General features: G+C 39.9%; 1 protein-coding gene across 1 annotated transcript; it reads right to left on the bottom strand.

Moving 5' to 3' along the window:
* Positions 1–14: 14 nt before the first annotated feature.
* septin6 (septin 6) lies at positions 15–17,897 on the bottom strand. Its single transcript, XM_082507925.1, is given in 11 exon segments — positions 15–1,177; positions 7,147–7,337; positions 7,436–7,568; positions 7,798–7,966; positions 9,016–9,112; positions 9,860–10,021; positions 11,673–11,824; positions 11,827–11,858; positions 13,174–13,369; positions 15,987–16,101; positions 17,789–17,897. Coding segments are annotated over 11 exon segments (1,287 nt in total). The 5' UTR covers positions 17,819–17,897; the 3' UTR covers positions 15–1,167.
* Positions 17,898–18,065: the final 168 nt, after the last annotated feature.

Genomic DNA, 18,065 nt, shown 5'->3' with positions numbered 1-18,065 from the left:
ACAGAAGCGTCAAATGTTTGGATCACCTTTTTTATTCAAAATGTACATCAATGGAATCAAACTAAAGTAAGATCCAGAATCATTTGAGGTGTGGGAGAGGTTCTGACTACAAGAGGTGATGACTGATACTAGAAAAAATGTATGGCAATTCCTGACACCAAAATGTTACACTCAGAGTCACGTCCAAAGATCATAGGTAATAAACAACAAGTCTCCACTTCGATACACAAAATATATCCTTATAAATTATATAAATGCTTGAGTATTTTTTTAATACTCCTATCTGGGGTTTCAATTCAACTCCGTCTTATACTAACATTTGGCAAAGTGGGAGCTGAAATCATAGGACAGAGCAAATGTACATGAATTATATGCACCGATTTGAAGAAAACAGCAATGAAGGAAAACAGATAGCAAAACTTTGTTATTTAAGGGTTAAAAACAAGCAGGTCAAAGATCACTGCAGTAATGAAAAAGAGAGAGAGAGAGATGCATGCAAAATATAGAGTAGGCAAGTGAATATTAAAGCACAATGTGTAGTAAAAGGCCATGACATGTGACCTCCATGGTATTCAGCAGTGACATGTAAACATGGGCACCATAAACATTGCTTTGGCTCTTGCATGATTATGACTCTTAATTTAGATGTGCAGAAAACAAGGGAAGAGGACATCCTCATTATACTGTATCACTTTAACACATTACACATAGTTTATTAAGTGCTTCTGTTCTTTTGTTTAAAAGTAAGTCTCGATGATTCACTGTCATTTTATCCTAATGCCTCTGGGTTGAGAATTCTCTTGAACAGATGAGTGCATAGTGCAGGTCACAGCAATTTTATTTCAACTAAAGGTCAAATAATGACTTCCTCTGTGAGTCCTAAAAGTGTGCGAGTCCCACCCGACGACTTCTATGAACTACAAAGAGTCTCTCTATACATTAAGACATGAAAGCAGATTTAAATTGTGCCCGGTTCCTGACCTGCCCAGCTTTTAACCATCCTTAGGTGGTCAGAAATACCATGCGAGTCCACATTAAGGCCGTATTCAACCAAAGGAGATGCAATGGGGAGAGTAAAAGGTTCATACAGCGAGAAAAACAGGAAGAGGTAAAGGGTGCTTAGTTCTTGCTGAAGCTGCAATCCCCTCTTCAGGTGGTCAAGACAGATTAAAAGAAGCTAAAGAGACAAAGAGAAAAGAGCAGGCAGTTAGAGGGAGGAAGCCAAAGCAGACACGCTTACAAATAAAAGATTCAGAAGTGCGATTCATATCAAGGAGAGAAAAACTTTAGGTTTTGAATTAAATCTTAGTGATCATAGTTATTCAAACAATACACTATAGACATAAAACACCCGATTATATTGTGTCCACACCATGATTTTTTTAAAACAGTGAAATAAAAAGGTACAGCCCGTGTTACGATCCCACGACTTGTCTGTGGTCATTCAGGTGCACAGAAATTTAAATAAATGAACAGGTGCATGTCTTCTCCATCACAACTGAAGTGGAAAAGGTATTAGTCACAACAACACAAAAAGTAAACATGTAAGCATAAGCAGAGGCAACATATCGTGGATTAGATTGCTCAAAGTGAGTTTAAAGCAGCATTGAAGCACATACACGTTAACACGTATTATAGCAGAGCAGGTAATGTATAAGAAAACCCTGCAGGGATGGGGAGGGGGGGTCCACAGAGCCTCTGGTCACATTTGAGGTACTCAGTACCCACAAAGGCTGGTCCCTTAGCAAAGCTTGAGGGCTGAGGACCTACTCAGTGCAGAGCCAGGGATTACTGCAAAGGAAAGTGAAACCACACAGACCAATGAGCTGAGGATTGCGAGGAAGGAAAGGATCTTCTGTTGAAGTACTTTGACCCTGGTATCATGTGGAATTATGTGAGTTAAGGCAGGAGTACTTTCAACCCAAGACAATTCCCTCTTTCAAGAGGTGATAAAAGTAACCCTGAACCTTGAAGTGGTGGAACAATAAAGTATAAACTAAGTCAGCAGGCGCCTATTTGATTTGAGGGCCATGAAATAAACACACCTAAAGATCTTCTTTCAATAAAAAATGTTAAGCAAAGCTAGGACAGCAGCTGGCCAATGAACTTGCACAAGTACAACCTACTGGCACCAACATTTGTTCACTGTAAGCCCCTGATAAATGAAATATAACTATTTCATCCATTTATTAAATAAACCTTGATTTAATTTCCTAAAAATAAAGTAATGTTTGTCATAGACAATGATTATGTTCACAGGTATAATATATGGTGAAAAATTGGCCTTTATTTTATTAAAATTTTCTTTAATATATGCGTAACACTGATACAAATAACACTGGTCCCTGCAGGACAATTGACATTAAGATGATTGACTTTTAAAATGTGCCTTCATATTGAGAACAATAAGAAAAAAGAAAGTTACAATTGCACTTACAACATTAATATATAGTATGTAAAAAACCATCACATTCAGGTATAAAATATTAAAAGTGCAAATGTGAAAGCTAATACAACGATGCACAAAACACATGATGATGAATGAGGTATGGGAGAAGTGGCAAAGAGAGGAGGCTCACATCTGTTCATGCATGAGGCTGAAGAGAAACAACATCAGCAAGGGGACATTAAGAAAGTAAATCTCCATTTTATTTTTTATTGTTTAAAATGTCTTTATAATTCTTAAAGAAAAACAATGTAATGTGGTTACATTCTGCAATTAATTTACAGTGCCGGGAAGCACCTTTCTTATCATTCAAACTGCTTTTACAAGCAAGAAACTGTAATACAGTATGAATTTTATCTAGTTACAGCTGAGTTGTTGACTCTTGTATTGCTGAAGCTTCACATAAAAACAAACAAACAAACAAACAAAACTTCACTTACTAAAATTATAGACTGTATATAAAAGAGAGCCATAGCTGCTGTGACATCAGTGGTTTGTAAAGCCCCGCCCACAAGAACTGGGATTGGAATTTGGAAACTAGCAATCGCAAGAAACTGCAACGCTCATACAGTAATAATTTGTTGCCCTAAAGTAGATCTCACTTAACCTATATTGTGATTTATACCGTAAACTCGTAGAGAATGTTTTTATTGAGGTATTAAACATTTATGCAATTATACTTCTTTTTATCAGCAGAGGAACTGCCCCCTAATGGCCATTGAAAAGAATGCAGACGTAATCCACTTTCGCTTTGACTTTACATTTTAAATCCTGAAGATACACCTATCTTTTATATACAGTGTATGATGAAAGCACACGGTGGCTTTTATTGTGAAGGAGATTAATCAAAGGAGACTAATCAAAATTTTATCTACAAGAGAAGCAACTTTACTCCCTGCTAACAATTTGAACAACATAACATGAGACAAATTGACAGATTTTAAATATCTACATCAAGACAAGGTTTTTTGGCTGCACAATAACGGACACAGAACGGACACGGGCTGCTTTTCTGTCGCACTTCTAAAAAAGAAGGTGCTTGTTGTAGCACAAAACTCTACTTCCTGTTACCACTTTAACCACAGGTGTCACCAAATAAGCAAGAAGTGATTAGCCTATCAGAAACCCAATGATTAACTACTTGAAGTGTGCTTTTCTTCAGCAAGACATTTTCTTGAAATGCAGCAATTTCAGACACCACAGTTTCATGGAGGCGGTTTAAAAAAAACAACATTACTAAGTCTACTGCTTTTCTTCAATCTCACAGTCAATCTGCCTTCATATTAATAACAGTCTATTCTTGTAAAGTCTGAAATCCAAAACAGATTTCTCATCCTTCATGCTTCAGTCCCATTGTTTTAATGCATGTTTCCATTTAGCCTCAGTACATTTCTGCCCATCACTACAGTAGTCATGTATGTTAATATCTTTTTAAAAGCTCACATCATGCAAAAAGTCACTAAATATTAAAAAAACAAAAAACAAACATGGAATGCATTTTGTAAATTTGCATAAAAAGAGAAGCCGAATAATTGCTTGTACAACCCACACAACTGACAAGCATCATTCAGCATGAAAAAAACAAAAGAGTAAGTCAAACTGATAGCAATGCCCAGCGTCTTCCACAGAGCAGGGAGGGGCATGTGGAGGGTTGGATTATGGGGTAATGTGAGGGTGAGGAAGGGGTACTGTAAAGGATGATGGGGTTGGAAACTCATTCACAGCAGGATGGCCACAAGGGAGCACTTTTTCTACAGGAATCCTTAGCTGGAAATAAGAGAGAAGGGCTGTTATTGCTTTCTTGGAGTTAAAACATCATCACAAGACAGTTTCACACAGGTGACATCACATCAACATTAGTTATCAGGGGGCGCTGACGGGGAAAACATGCTTCTTAAGGCAACTCAAAAGGACTGAGTGCAGAGGTGAGGATGTGAGTACAGCTGTCTATTTGTTTGAATCAGACAGTTAAATAAATCTTTTTCTTTCTTTTCAGGTTTTCCTCCCTCCCTTGAGTTTCAAACAGCGGGTCTTATTGTCTTCCTCGAGCCTTGCTCGTCAAACACCATCTTGTTTCCAGCTTTTTTAAGAGCTCTGAAATGCTTGTGGAGTTTACAGATTGCAAGACAGATGTCTTTATTCACTTCTACCCTCCCCAGTGGTTGAGTCTTAACAACATGTCCCTCTGTGGATTTGGCTTTTGAATCCACAAAAGTGGGGTGGGGTGGTGGTGGGAGTGGGGGTCGTCATATGGCTCTGGCTGATCAACAAAACATGTCATCTCTGTAAACAGAGAAGGGCCCTGAGGCTGCTAGCTGCTCTGGTGTGACCCGTTAGTTTCAGTTACTCTTCAGTTCAGCCTTGAATGAGTCTTTGTGCAAAGTCAGGGAAGGGCCACGAGAAAAAGAGACTGTTGTGCTTTTTGGGAGGCAGATGGAACAGTACATCAAATGGATGGGTGGGGATCTAATAAAGTGGCTGATTTAGAAGCTGGCAGAAGGACGGTAAACACTGCCAACTCAAGGATAGGATCGGCACAGATGTTTCCATGAAGTACTGCAAATCTGTGGCAATAAAATGCTACATTTGGATTAGCCATTTCTCAAACAGTGACGTGCTTAAATAACTTAAATGGGCAAATTAGAGGAGATTTAACAGCTTTATAAATCTTCAGATTGTGTTTACATATTCAGATTCAGAGAAGTATTTGGCTGCACAGTTTGACAGCCACTAATGCTTCAGTTTCATTTCTGGTTAACTTGTACTACTTATCAGTCAATCGTCTGAAGTACAAAATGTCAGATAATGAAAATGTTGCCTTTTCAAAGTCAAATAAAATGTTGCGAGCTCCATCAATGTTCTGTTAATCTGGGCCTGGGTCACGATGGCAGCACTCTCAGGAAAGATGCCTAGACATTCCTCTCCCCAGCCAACAATTCTAGCTACAGTAGGGATGCAGGGGCGTTCCCAAACCATCCAACAGACATAATCTCTCCAGCATGTTCTGGGTTACCTCCCATTAGTACTCAGACACATCTCCTATGCGGCGTCCAGAATGCCTTGTGATCAGAAGCACAAACCACTTCAACTGGCTCCTTTCCACACAGAGGAGTTGCAGCTCTACTCTGTGCTGCATCTTCCCAGACATCCAGACACTCTTGGCTGCTACATACAGCTTGTGGTCCTATGAAGGTGGGAAAGTAGATCAACTGTCTTCACTACAACAGCCAAGTAAAGTGTCTGCATCGCTGCAGACACGCACCAATTTGACAGTCTTCTGTTCCATTCTCCCCTCACTCGTGAACAACACCCCAAGATACTCAAAAACTCTCCCACTTGGGACAGCAACTCCTCCCTTTTGCCCAGAGTGGGCACTCCACCCATGTCCAGCTGAGAACCATGGCCTCAGATTTGGAGATGCTAGATGCTCACACTCAGCTGCAAAGTGCCCCGGTGCGAGCTGAAAATGATCAAAAGCTGAGAGGTGATCCTAATAATGATTCCCGAATTGCAGAAGCTTCAGAATTTTAATATTTATATATTTTTTTTCACATCTGTTGGCGGTGTAACTCAAGAAGGGGGTCTTACCCGAAAAGGTGCCTCACGCAGCATGCAGCAAGTGTGGGAGGAGTTAACTGGAAAACATTACGGATGCAACATAGGTGACACATGCACTCACAGGACACATTCAAAACACAACATTCATCATAAATAACTGTCTCCCGGAGACTGAAAAGAACTTGATTATTAGACCCCGCTAGTCAGATTTAATTTGTGACCTTGAGACAGAGCCTAAAAAAGAAAATTAGAATGGCTGTGAAAAAAATCAATTAGCAAGAAGGAAATAAAGCAACAAGAAACCTCTCAGTGCAAGTGTCTTCTTCCTTTTCCAACGGGCACATCAGCTTTAACACAACCAGGAGTTGATTAGCACCATGAAGGGACCAACAATGTCAATAACACATCAGGCTGCACACGCAATACCAGCCTCAGCCTCACTAAACTTGTGGTATAAGCAAAAGCATGTCAGATCTATTACCAAAGCATTTGGAAAAGTGTATAAAGTATTGGCACATGTGTGTAAAGTTGTTTACACACATGTATTGAGAGCGTTTGATTCTGTGGTGAACCAGCAGCAGCGCTTACCGTAATTGCAGAGCAATGATTTCTGACTGAAATTCATTCATCTAACTCTGCTGACAGTTGGCTACTTTTCAACTATTTAGATGAGGACAGATTGTAATTTTCACCAGTCTCCCTCCCCTCTCTTCTCCTCTTATTTCTCCACACTGGCGATGAGTTATAGTCAGCTCACTTAGCGTGGAATTTAGTACTAACTACAATCTCTATTATTATATGGAGGGAAAACTGGAACATTCATCTGCCTCTGTGAATTAAAGAGCAGTGTCAAAGTCTGCTTATAAGGGTTTGCCTGAGCCTGTCAGCTATACAAATCTAATATGGATTAGCATCAAATTACACAAATCCACGGTGGGTTATTAACCAGTGGTGGCAGATAAACCACTGAGATATTGATATGACAGTTCCAATACATACTGATATAAAACCTTGAAGTCAGTTATTTTATCACTGGCTTGTCAACACCCTCCCAAATTCATTTCATACTCCATTTCCTGTAGTCACACAGCCAATGGTACACCTGTGAGGGTAAAGCCACAGAGCGGGATAACAATACTCACTTTTTCCTCTCTTTGTCCCTCTTGAGTGTGGTGGAGCCCCCTGCCTGCTGAGCTTGATTCTGCAAGAGCTCTGCAGCAGTCTTTTTCTGTTTGAATGTGTTGACCTCATCGTCCAGAGTCTTCTTCTTTTCTTCCAGCTTCTTTTTCTCGTCCTGGTGGAGTTTCTTCAGACGGTCGAATTTCTCGTGCAGCTACGTGACAAGAAACAGACACAGTTGTTTTGTGTTTTAAAAACAAAGCAGAAATATATCTGGCTCACATAAACACTGGTTATGCTGCTGATACTTACCTCTTTCTCTGCTTCTTTGAGCTCAGCCTCCTTCTCTTTAACTCTTTGGACAAACATTTGCCTCATTTCTTCTTCCTTCTTTTGCAGTTCTCCCATGAACTCGTTCCTCTTAGCTTCATATGTTTCCTGCAGACTGGCAGAGGAAAATGACAGAGGGAAGAAATATGAGCAATAGAAACAGTAAAGCAAATCTCTTATAAGATAAATTTAGCATATTTTATAAAACCATTCAAGATTTTAACCTCCATACTATGAAAACTTTCACAGTTACAGGCCCCCAAAGTGTAAAAAGTAAATGGGAGGTTGGGGGTAGAAATAAGATGATGAATGCAAAAATCAGCTGCAATAAAGGAGTCTGCTACCTGAAGGGCTTGCTGTCAGGATCCGTGTCCTTGAACCCCATTTCCTCCAATTTACATCTCCGATAGAGTTCATAGTGACGCGTGTGAGTCTGCTCTCGCAGGTCCTCCATGTTAACTCTGATCAGCATTTCCCGCAGTTTGACAAAGTCACAGTGAGTCTCATTTTCCACTGTGAGAAACAGAACACAGGGACTTAGTGCATGTCTCACAGAACAAACTAGAACGCATGCTAAAGCTACAGTATAAAGTAAATCAAACAAACTGCAGCAGTATAAAAAGGCAGTGTTCATGTCCTGTGTTTTCTGTATTGATTTTTGGTGCTGGACTGAGCCGAGCTGCATGCCTCCTCAGGACATGTGACACCATGTGAGTATGCATGAAGACAGTCTGGGGTAAACAGACCCAGTGTTTGATAAAAAGCCTTCTTCAGTCATAAATATTATACACTGCAGGCCATTCGCATTAAAACGGCGGTGTGGGTTTCATTGTTTTGGCAGCAATCCAGCACACTGAATTTTAAATGAAGTATTAATGATATGGGAAAAACGCTGACTTTAAGCTTTGGGGTTTTTTGATGTAATCCACATAAATATTAGACACACATCGTGGGAAATGCATCTCTGTTTACCATATGGCTGCTTGTATAAAAGGATAGAATTTCTAAAGGGATTACACCAAAATTAAAGCAAATTTAGCAGAAAATTGTTGTTGTTTTTAAAATAAAGACTTCAGGGTGTTTTTTATGTTTGATAGCATTATAAAGTAGACATAACAAGAAACGAGAAGAGCAGTCATACTGCAAGCATTTAAGCTGCGTGTGTTGAATAAGACCGAATCATATAAACATCTGCCCACATGCATGCATACACATTTGATAATAACAGCAAGCACGTGTCTGTAACAAACGGCATAGGAGCAAATCAGTGCAACTGGAGTTAAAGTATTGACAGTTCTGTCTACTTCACATACATTAACCACACCATTGATCAAGGAGGTCAATAAAAGCGACATAAAATTCCTTTATGGGCTAAAAGCTGGTGCTGCAATGATTTACAGTGTGATGGCAGTGATGGAACTGCAGGTTATATAACGGGTTATCAGCTAGTCTGTAGCAGCTATTTGAGTTGAGCAGAAATATAAGGGGAGGGAGTGGCTAGAGCAGCTGTGATGAGAAGGAGCATGCTCTCATTTCCTGTGCAGGATGTAACCCGGGCTTACCCTGCACAGTTCCCCAGGGGTACTGCCGGGCCTTCACCATCTTGTTCCCAATCTTGACTTCCTCTGTGCTCCCCACCACGGCAAAGGGCAAATGGCTCTGTGAAGCGTAAAGAAAAGCACGGTTGGTGTGCTGCCAAACACACACTCTGCAAATTCTCCACAGCTTCTCTCCACACACAAAGTAAATAAATAAATCAAACACCTTTTTGTTACCAAGAAATCCAGAAGTATTTGTGCTGCCGGCGTACGTCGATTCCATTATTTCAACTTACACAAGCTGATCATTAAGAACTTGTTTTTCCAGACAGCAAGTACTACAATAAAGATTTATGATGTCTCAGAACAGAGTTGAGGTCAGGCTGTGCAAACATGAGAGGAGAGGCTGCAGTTTAATAGAATCAGTTAAGGATAGTTAAGGAATTTGCACAGATCAGGACTAATAAACATCTAAGTGAGCCTTGAATTATCTGTCAGTGCACACAGGCCCTTTCCCACACTGCAGGTTTCCTGCAGAGCGAACTGAACACTCTGCCGTGCTGCGACAGCGGCTTCCTGACAGACTAAGGAGACACGTACAAAATCTGCCCCGACTCCACATCACAAGTTGTTACGCTGGTAAAATAAATTAGAATTAAGCAGCGTAGCTACATCCGTCTGCTCCCTTAGTCACACAGGGTCGCCACAGCAGGTAGCTCCACACGTTTGATTTGGCAGACTCTTTAATCCCAGATGCCCTTCCCGACACAACCCTGAAGGCATTCGTGTCCCCCTCCATGACTGAACTGTGGATCTTTTGCTTAGGTTAGCTGAATGTGTAACGCACAACAGTAGAAATGAGCCTTACGTTCATGGTGGAGTTGATCTCGGCCACGGATTCGTCATCGGTGGGGAACTGGTAGATCTGCACTCCGTTGCTGACCAGCTCACTGGTGATTTTGATTTTGAACTTGGCCAGCTCACTCTTCGAGATAGCATCTGACTTGGCGATGATTGGGATAATATTGACCTGCAGTTAAGAAATGAGGCGAGCATTCATGTAGTTATCACAATAGCGCAATAAGGTGAAGTGAAATATTTCAGACATTCAGCTAAATATAGTTTCACAGCTAGTTTCACAGCCTTTCCCCTTCTGTAGTCCAAATTTAGAAAGTAGTTGATTTATTAAAAAAACTCTTAAGCTGTAGCTAGAATTAAGTAATATTACAGTTTAAGAACAGTGCATAACACTTTTTCTTATACATGGCTTCCACTCATATATTCCCAAAGACTGCAGTAGTAATTTAAAGAAAATGTGAAAAATGATAGGGGTACTGTTGCTTTAACATTCAGAGAGTATAAGCAAAGTCAATACAGACAAAAGCTAAAACTCCAATCAAGAGATAAACAGAATCACTGTGGTTATCAACTTAACTCAGGTTTCCTTTATATAAAAAGGGTGAATTTGATGCTTCATTTGATTCTTCTGCACAAAATGCACTAATCACATGCTGCCTGTTTCATTTAGAACGAACATACCACAGAGGAATACAGAAACGATGAAAATAACTTCTTCATCACATGTGAATCTCCATTGCTCACAAATCAGGAGATCAATTAGTGAAAAGGTCATGATTTTTACACTCGATTTAAGTCAAAACAAATTTGCTGTCCACTCATGTGATAAAGCCAGGTTCAAAGAAAGCATCTTTTTGACATTAAATGCACTGGCTATAGGTTTTAATATATAAATTATAAAATATCATCTCGATTCATACTTCCCCCTCAGAGAGGACAGAAACATAATCTTAAGTACAGAGATAAAAATAGTAAAAGCAGCACAGAAAGTGAAAGCTTTCGTGTTATGTCTCAGATCACAGAAAGTTTCTCCAACCGTGGACATATATGTTACCCAAACAGTGATAATTCTAGGGAGGTGGGGAAAAACAGGCACAATCACCGTCGTATATAAATTACAGCTGACAGGTGGAAAATAACATTTCACTCCTACACAACTATTTTACAGTGCTGTGTCAGCCCACACAACCCCTGATTTTATTTATTATTATTTGAATGTGGGCCCCTTTCACTAAAAGCAAGGGATGCTCCGGGTCATGTGAACAAAATATCTTAGTGCATCCCTTCGTCTGGTGAGGATTCAAAGTCTAGCTCGAGGACACTTCAGCAGAGCGCTGTTTGAATGTGCTCCTAGGTGAACGTGTAAACAGAGGAGGCTCTGCTCTAGATCACGCTGCTGTGAATGCTTGCTGGAGGGCACAGCTGCTCTGGCAAACGCTAGGCTGGTTCTTTGTGCGAAAGCCATGAGGGCCATGCAAATAAGCTGATGGGAAAGGACCTCACAAAAACCAGGCTTCAGTCACTGAGCAGACTGCATTTCACAGCTGACCTACACCGACGCAGCAACAAGCCCGAGCCAATTTACATTCAAGCAGATGGAAAGGGTTTATGGCCTGAAGAAGGCAGATTCAATGACACAGTCATGCAGTGTCAGAGCACATACCTACAGCATATCTACGACACGCTACTCAATAAACAAATATTCTGTAAGATCATTCAGCTGCAGCACAACTGTTACATAATAGAAACAATCCTAAACATCTTCTAGTGGACTCTTTGACACAAAAACAACTAAAGATGACACTCAGTGAAGTGAAGCTGACCTTGCTATCAAGTTTTTTCATGGTCACCAGATCCAGCGATTTGAGCGAGTGTCCCGTTGGAGCGATGAAGTACAGGCACGCATGGATGCGGGTGTCGTGGTAGCTGTGTAGCGTGCGCTTGATTTTCAGCTCTTCCTGTAGATATGCTTCAACTGGGCATCAATAAACTCCACAATGGACTTGTAGCTGTTAAAAGATGAGGGACAGAGAAGATTTTTTCAACACACCACAGCATCTGAAACCAGCAAATATTAAGCATTTTTTTCAAATATAAGCTACATTTCTTATCTAAATAGTAAGGTATTAATATTCAGGATATCAGCGAATCATTGCAGCACTAGAGTCACTGTTATCTGTGGAAGGCCCGAAAGTATACTGAGAGTATAGCAACACAGAAGACAACTGTGAGTTCTAAAGACTTTGTCTCCTCTGGGAAAATCATGTAGGAACATCTCTTATACTTTTATTATAATCATTATCCAACAATATGCAAGGAACCTAGCAGAGTAAAAGTCCACTACAAAAAGAGTCCGATCAGATTGGGAGATTTGAGTTGTCACATGTTTCTCCTCATGGTAATTTCAACAAAACTTTAGGGCTGCAGTGCATGTGTGAAGACGCCTGCAGTCAGAACATGTGAGAGCAACTACCTGGTAAACATGATTAATTTTTAACTAACTTTACAGAAGCAATGATCAATTTTGCTGTGTGTTAGGACAGACCGTCTTATCTGAGGAGGTTTAGTCTAAAGCAGGGAGATTTCAAACAAATGAGCATTTCAAGTCATACTTTATACTCATGCCAGGTCAGATTCTTGATGTTTGTAGTTTTAGAGTATTTGATTTATCCAATAACTAATTCAATCTTATCTGCAATGACACATGCGAGAGAAAATGAACAAAAGAGAAAGATGTTGGCCGGTTTATTGAGGACTACAGGAAGCTTCAAAAGGCATCCACTCTTTCCAGAAAACAGACCCATAAACACTGTGAAAAAACCCCCACAGCTTATGTAGAAAGTATAGGATATTCTGCCTGCAGCAGTGTATAAGATAGTTTAACCCCATGTTACTTCCCCTGGGATTTCCAACAATTGCAGGATTCCCATTGTACAGAGCTTACAAGTTCACAGTCTCCTCCTCTTCCTCAACTTACCCTCTGCATCACACTTAAGGTTTAGTAACAAATTCGTGGGTGTACACAGCAGCTTAAGTGTCATATCCTAAGGCTGTGATTTGCTTCTCATGCCAGACAGGAAAGCAGCTACATCTTAATTTCTGTTTCCCAAAACTGATGAGGAAACTACTTCACTTTAGACATCTGATGAAAAGAAGTTAAGCAACGAATGACACATAAGCTGCGGAGAGGCTTTAAGTACTCCCAAGATGTCAGGTTTGTCTGGGATGTATATTGCTCCCACTGAAAGATCCAAATAAAAGAAAGTTCTGGAGTTTGACGTCGCCCTCTCTCAAAGATGAAGCAGCTAAGAGTGGCTGACTTACCTGTCTTCTTTATTGATCTGGTCTCCAAAGCCCACGGTGTTGACAACAGTGAGTTTGAGGCGCACGTTGCTCTCCTGAAGTTCATAGGTGTTGGACTTGAGTGTGACTCCCGGCTGGTTGTGCTGGGTGGGCTCACCTTCAAACTTGGTGTTGAACAGCGTGTCCATCAGAGTGGACTTACCCAAACCCGTCTCACCTGCACAACAAACAGAAAATACATCAAGTTACTATCTTCATCTTACAATTACATCATTCAAATCACATAAAAAGGACCTCTTCATCTTTACTTACAGGGCAGTTGCTATTATTTCACTAACTGGAAAAAACTCCCAAACCAAAAGGAATTTAATGACAGGCCCTTTTCTTTGATCAGCTTTTGATATATTTCAGCTCAAGCCACTCTCTCTGACACTACAGTTGTGTAACTCAAGCAAAAAGAAAAAAAAATGGTGCCTGATAATGTTAGAGTACATTAAAAACAGCGTATTGAATATGCTTAAAACAGAGTGTATTACTCTCAAATGCTTAAAGCCACAAAAACAGCAGCAGTAGCTGCTATGTAATGTACTGACATCCATTTACTGTTAGATGACTCAGATACTGAGCTCCATCTGTAAGAAAATCTATTTTTATTCATTATAGCCTGACCTACAGTCCAACCATGTTAGCCCATTTTTGTGGGACATCTTACAACATCCCTATTTTTCTCTGATAGCACAAGCACACAGACACATCTTTCTGAGCAAAGCTCAGTTCACAACAGTTAAAATTTTGCATCTTGTTTGAAGAAAGTGAAGAACACATAGAAAGGACAGGATGGGTCAATGTGTGATGAAGGTTGAAAAATAACACAACAGAAACATTCTGCAGACATACCAGTCATCTTTGAGGCACACATCGTCACATTTTTGCTTGAGTCATACAGCAGTGCTTACAGTTTGGAACAAACTGGTTTTTCTGCAGCATTGTCTTTGCATCCATATTTTGATTGGATTGTACTAATGTTTTTATAGATTATTTGGAAAAACTGGCAGTCAAAAAGCATTAAAAAGTAACATTATGAGAAAAAACACACATTTCACTCCACTCCCGAGTATAAATAGAATCTAGAGGATGTGTTTAGCTCGAAACTCAAAAGCCTGTCGCTCGTGCCCACCAATCATTTCATCATCAAAAAGTCTTAAGTGGACATATTCTGCTCATTTCCAGGCCCATATGTTCATTCTTGCACTTTACTAGAGTATCTTTGCATGTTAACAGTTTAGAGTAATCCCTCAGTTTATTCTTTGTCTGTATTAAATCTTTTTAACTCCTCCCATGTTCCCTTTAAGCCACCCCCCTTCTGATTGTTTGCCCCTTGCAAGAAAAAAAACAGCAGGTTTGAACAGCAGATGGGCTGTGTGCCCGAGATAACCACATTACAGATATCCCCTTTAAGTGACATTGTAAAGAGCCGAGAGTTTATGGACATGGATTACTTGTATATACAGTGATCTCATGATCTGAAACCTTTGCCTGGTTTAATATGAACATGCACCTGTAGAAAATATGAGACAAATGCATAACAGGTCTAGTTTAAAATATATAAACAGAGGGTAGTAATGTAACGTAATCTAATTTGCAGCATATCACAAAAACACATTGTATTCAAGGTTAAGGGAACTATCAGAGTTCCCACAGCTTTCTATGGTTTTAAATGTTATAGCTCTGCCATCAGAGATGTTTAGTTAAATATTCAAGCAAGAATGCTGAAGTTAGTCACAAAGCAAGTTCCCCCACAAAAGAAGATCTCATTGTTTTACTGCTATTACATCCACTGCAGTTTACCTTTTTTGTTCTTGCTAACTCACTGCCGAGCTGATGACTGATGAGTATTTTTGAATGTTGTAGTCTGCTAAGACTCATCTTTCATGTTACTTCCTGTGCTGCTCTGCACATATTTTATTGCTTTCTGGACATTTAACATGTTCCAGAACGGAAACCCTAATGAAAAGATGTTTGTATTTTCAAACAAAAACATAATATGAATACTTCTGATTTCTATAAATACAGTATCATAAACTATAACCTCCACCTTTCTCCCATTTTATTACTTACTGTTTTTCTTCCTGCCTGTCAACTCTGGCACTGACATATTACACATGCCTAACCTGAACAATAATAGAAAGGATTAAATAAATATATAAATAAAAAGGAAAAGACAAACAAGAGGAGCCTATACAGAGTTCTGAAAATGCAAATACGTTTGACATAATGGCACATTCAGATCCTGTTTCTGAGTGCAAGTACTGCCAGACATGACAGGCCTTTACAAAAATACTATAACCTCCACAATTGCAACAAAATGCCATCTAAATAAATTGAACATTATTTTCTCCATTCAGCTAGGGCTGCTGAATGGCTGTATTAGATTAGTTTTAGTGGGATGCTAATAAATTGGCAACTGAGTGCACATAATTGAATACTTCCAGCACTTAATAAGGCTGATGTGACTTGGTTCTCCAGTCTAAAATTAAACTTGTAGGGCATCATTTCTGACTGTCCTCTACATCCTGGAGAAGGCTTGTATCCTGCATTCAGTGTTGCATTTTTTTTTTTTTTAAACAGCCATGCATATTCAAATTAAATAACCACCAGCAGACACTTGACTTTCCTGAACTGAGAGCATCTTACTCATTACAGTAACCAAAGCAAGCAAAAAGGAAACTGAGAGTCAAACACTGAGCAGCTTTTTGTCTTGTGGAAACACTTGAACTGAAGCAAAGACATTGTGCCTGAAGACATAGAGAGGAAATCTCACATGACACACTCACCAACACAGAGGATGTTGAAGCAAAATCCGTGGTTGACAGACTTGTTGACCAGCTGGTCAGGCATGCTGTCAAAGCCGACATGGCCCGATAGAGGGACAGCACGAGCTCCTTCACCCTAAAAACAAAGACATAAAGCAACAAGTCAGTGCCTTTCAATCACTAAACGCCTTCCACGTCTGTAAGCACGTACAGGATTTCCTTCTAACGTGCTGAAATATGCATCGTAACGACAGCTGTCCTGTGTAAATAAAACCGTACCATGCCTTCGACCATTTTGATCACGTTAGTCTTTGACAATGAGTTCAGGTGCAGTGCTAACTCACTTCCTGCTTCCTGAGCTGTGACTTTCTTCCACAGACGAGACAGTTAGAAACCACAATGTACATATATGGAAAGGTACTGCTGTTTGTGTCAAGACAGAGCGTTTAGAAAAATTTGGAAAAAAAAAGCTTACTGTTTAAAAATTAAAAAAAGAAAAGAAAAACGGATAAAAGCATTAGCATTACTGGCACTGAGTTTTTTGGTTTTTTTTAAAAACTTCCTCTTCTGAGCCTATTTCACTTCCATTCACTCTATCACACTGTTTATAGACAACCTGTATCTGGACCACTAAACACAACAAGTGTAAAAACACTGTTGTTACATATGTGTGTGGGTGTGTGGCTGCTGGTAAGCATCTCCACCAGTGTGAACCTCCTTTCTGCAGCCTACGTTTTGCAGGAAAACAAAAAATGTAGATTATATGGCAAAAGAAAGAATATCTCAACCATCTCAACCTCAGACAACCAGCTATTATGTGGCTTAACATAACACACTGTTGCAGTCCAATGTGGTGAAGATTTCTGGGAGGAAAAACACTCTGTTTTAGACTCAATTTAAAATAACTGAGCAAGCTGAGGGCACTAAACAGTTGTGGATTATTTGGATGGCTGAAATTGGGTTTAAACAGCTGAGGGAGTGTTTGGAAAACTGGACAACCAGCCCTATACTCTTCAGCTACAAGTGCAACATTCCTGAGACCATTCCCGCTTTTCATGACACTCACAGCCAAGTTACACACAGTGAGCGGGTTTCCATTCACTAGATATGGATATCAAACTGTAAAACCTTGTTATTCTCAGCCCTCCCTCTGGGTTACGCGGCTTCTTTCCAAGCCCCCTCCCAAAAAAGGCAAACTTAGACCACGATTTGTGCATTGCACGACCAAATGTCTACAAGGACCTACGATCTATTTGTCCGTAATATTCATTAAGACAACGCCCGGAAAACAAAGTTGACGGGTCTTGCATAAAACAACATAACGGAAATGAGCATCGTAGCCGTGCCGAAATGGGGGCGTTCAGAATGAATGGCCTACCTATGGCTCTGTAACAGCCTCTCGTTTTTATGTGAGATAATAGATAAGTCGGTTACTTTAAATTTTAAATGTCTTAATCTGTTAATTCCGTTTACAGGGTAATTTAGGTTTTTACCAGTACAGGAAATCTGCAGGCGTTAGCATACCAAAATGAAAATATTCTACCGGAGAGCTTCGACTGTTGAGTGCTGGGCCTTAATTTGATATCTGGTTAAATTTTGTTTTTATACCGTGTTTAGGGACGCATAATCAGATTTCTATTAGCTCTAATTATAATTGATCTAATTAAGCCACGGTACACTGGATTTGGATGGAATAGCCACGAAAAACGGATGGTGGCTGGGTAAATCTGCTTGAAATTATACACTCTTCTGCGAAACGCTTGATCCATAACAAAAATATATAAGATAAATACATGAATTCCAGTGTGAAACAGGCTACTTACCGCTTGCCTTGCTATCTCGGTTGACGCCATAGTAGCTGCTGTTAGCCGGAGGACGAAACCTCTGCTGCTCTGTTTAGCAAAGGAAGCTGCACCGTTACCGTTACACCGAAAGATGGCCTAGCAGGAATGTACCACAAACCAATGCGCTTTTAGATATGATATTTTTAAAAACTGCACCCATATTATGTATTTCTTACTTATCAAATATAAGCTACAGGCATACTCCAAATGATTTATTTAGAATTTTGCTTCGTAAAAATAATAAAGATATAAATAA

This window comes from Aulonocara stuartgranti (assembly GCF_965226115.1).
Source record: "Aulonocara stuartgranti genome assembly, chromosome: 2".
In the NCBI taxonomy this organism is placed as follows: domain Eukaryota; kingdom Metazoa; phylum Chordata; class Actinopteri; order Cichliformes; family Cichlidae; genus Aulonocara; species Aulonocara stuartgranti.
The sequence above is the reverse complement of the archived record's forward strand: the minus strand, read 5'-3'. Positions and strand labels throughout refer to the sequence as shown.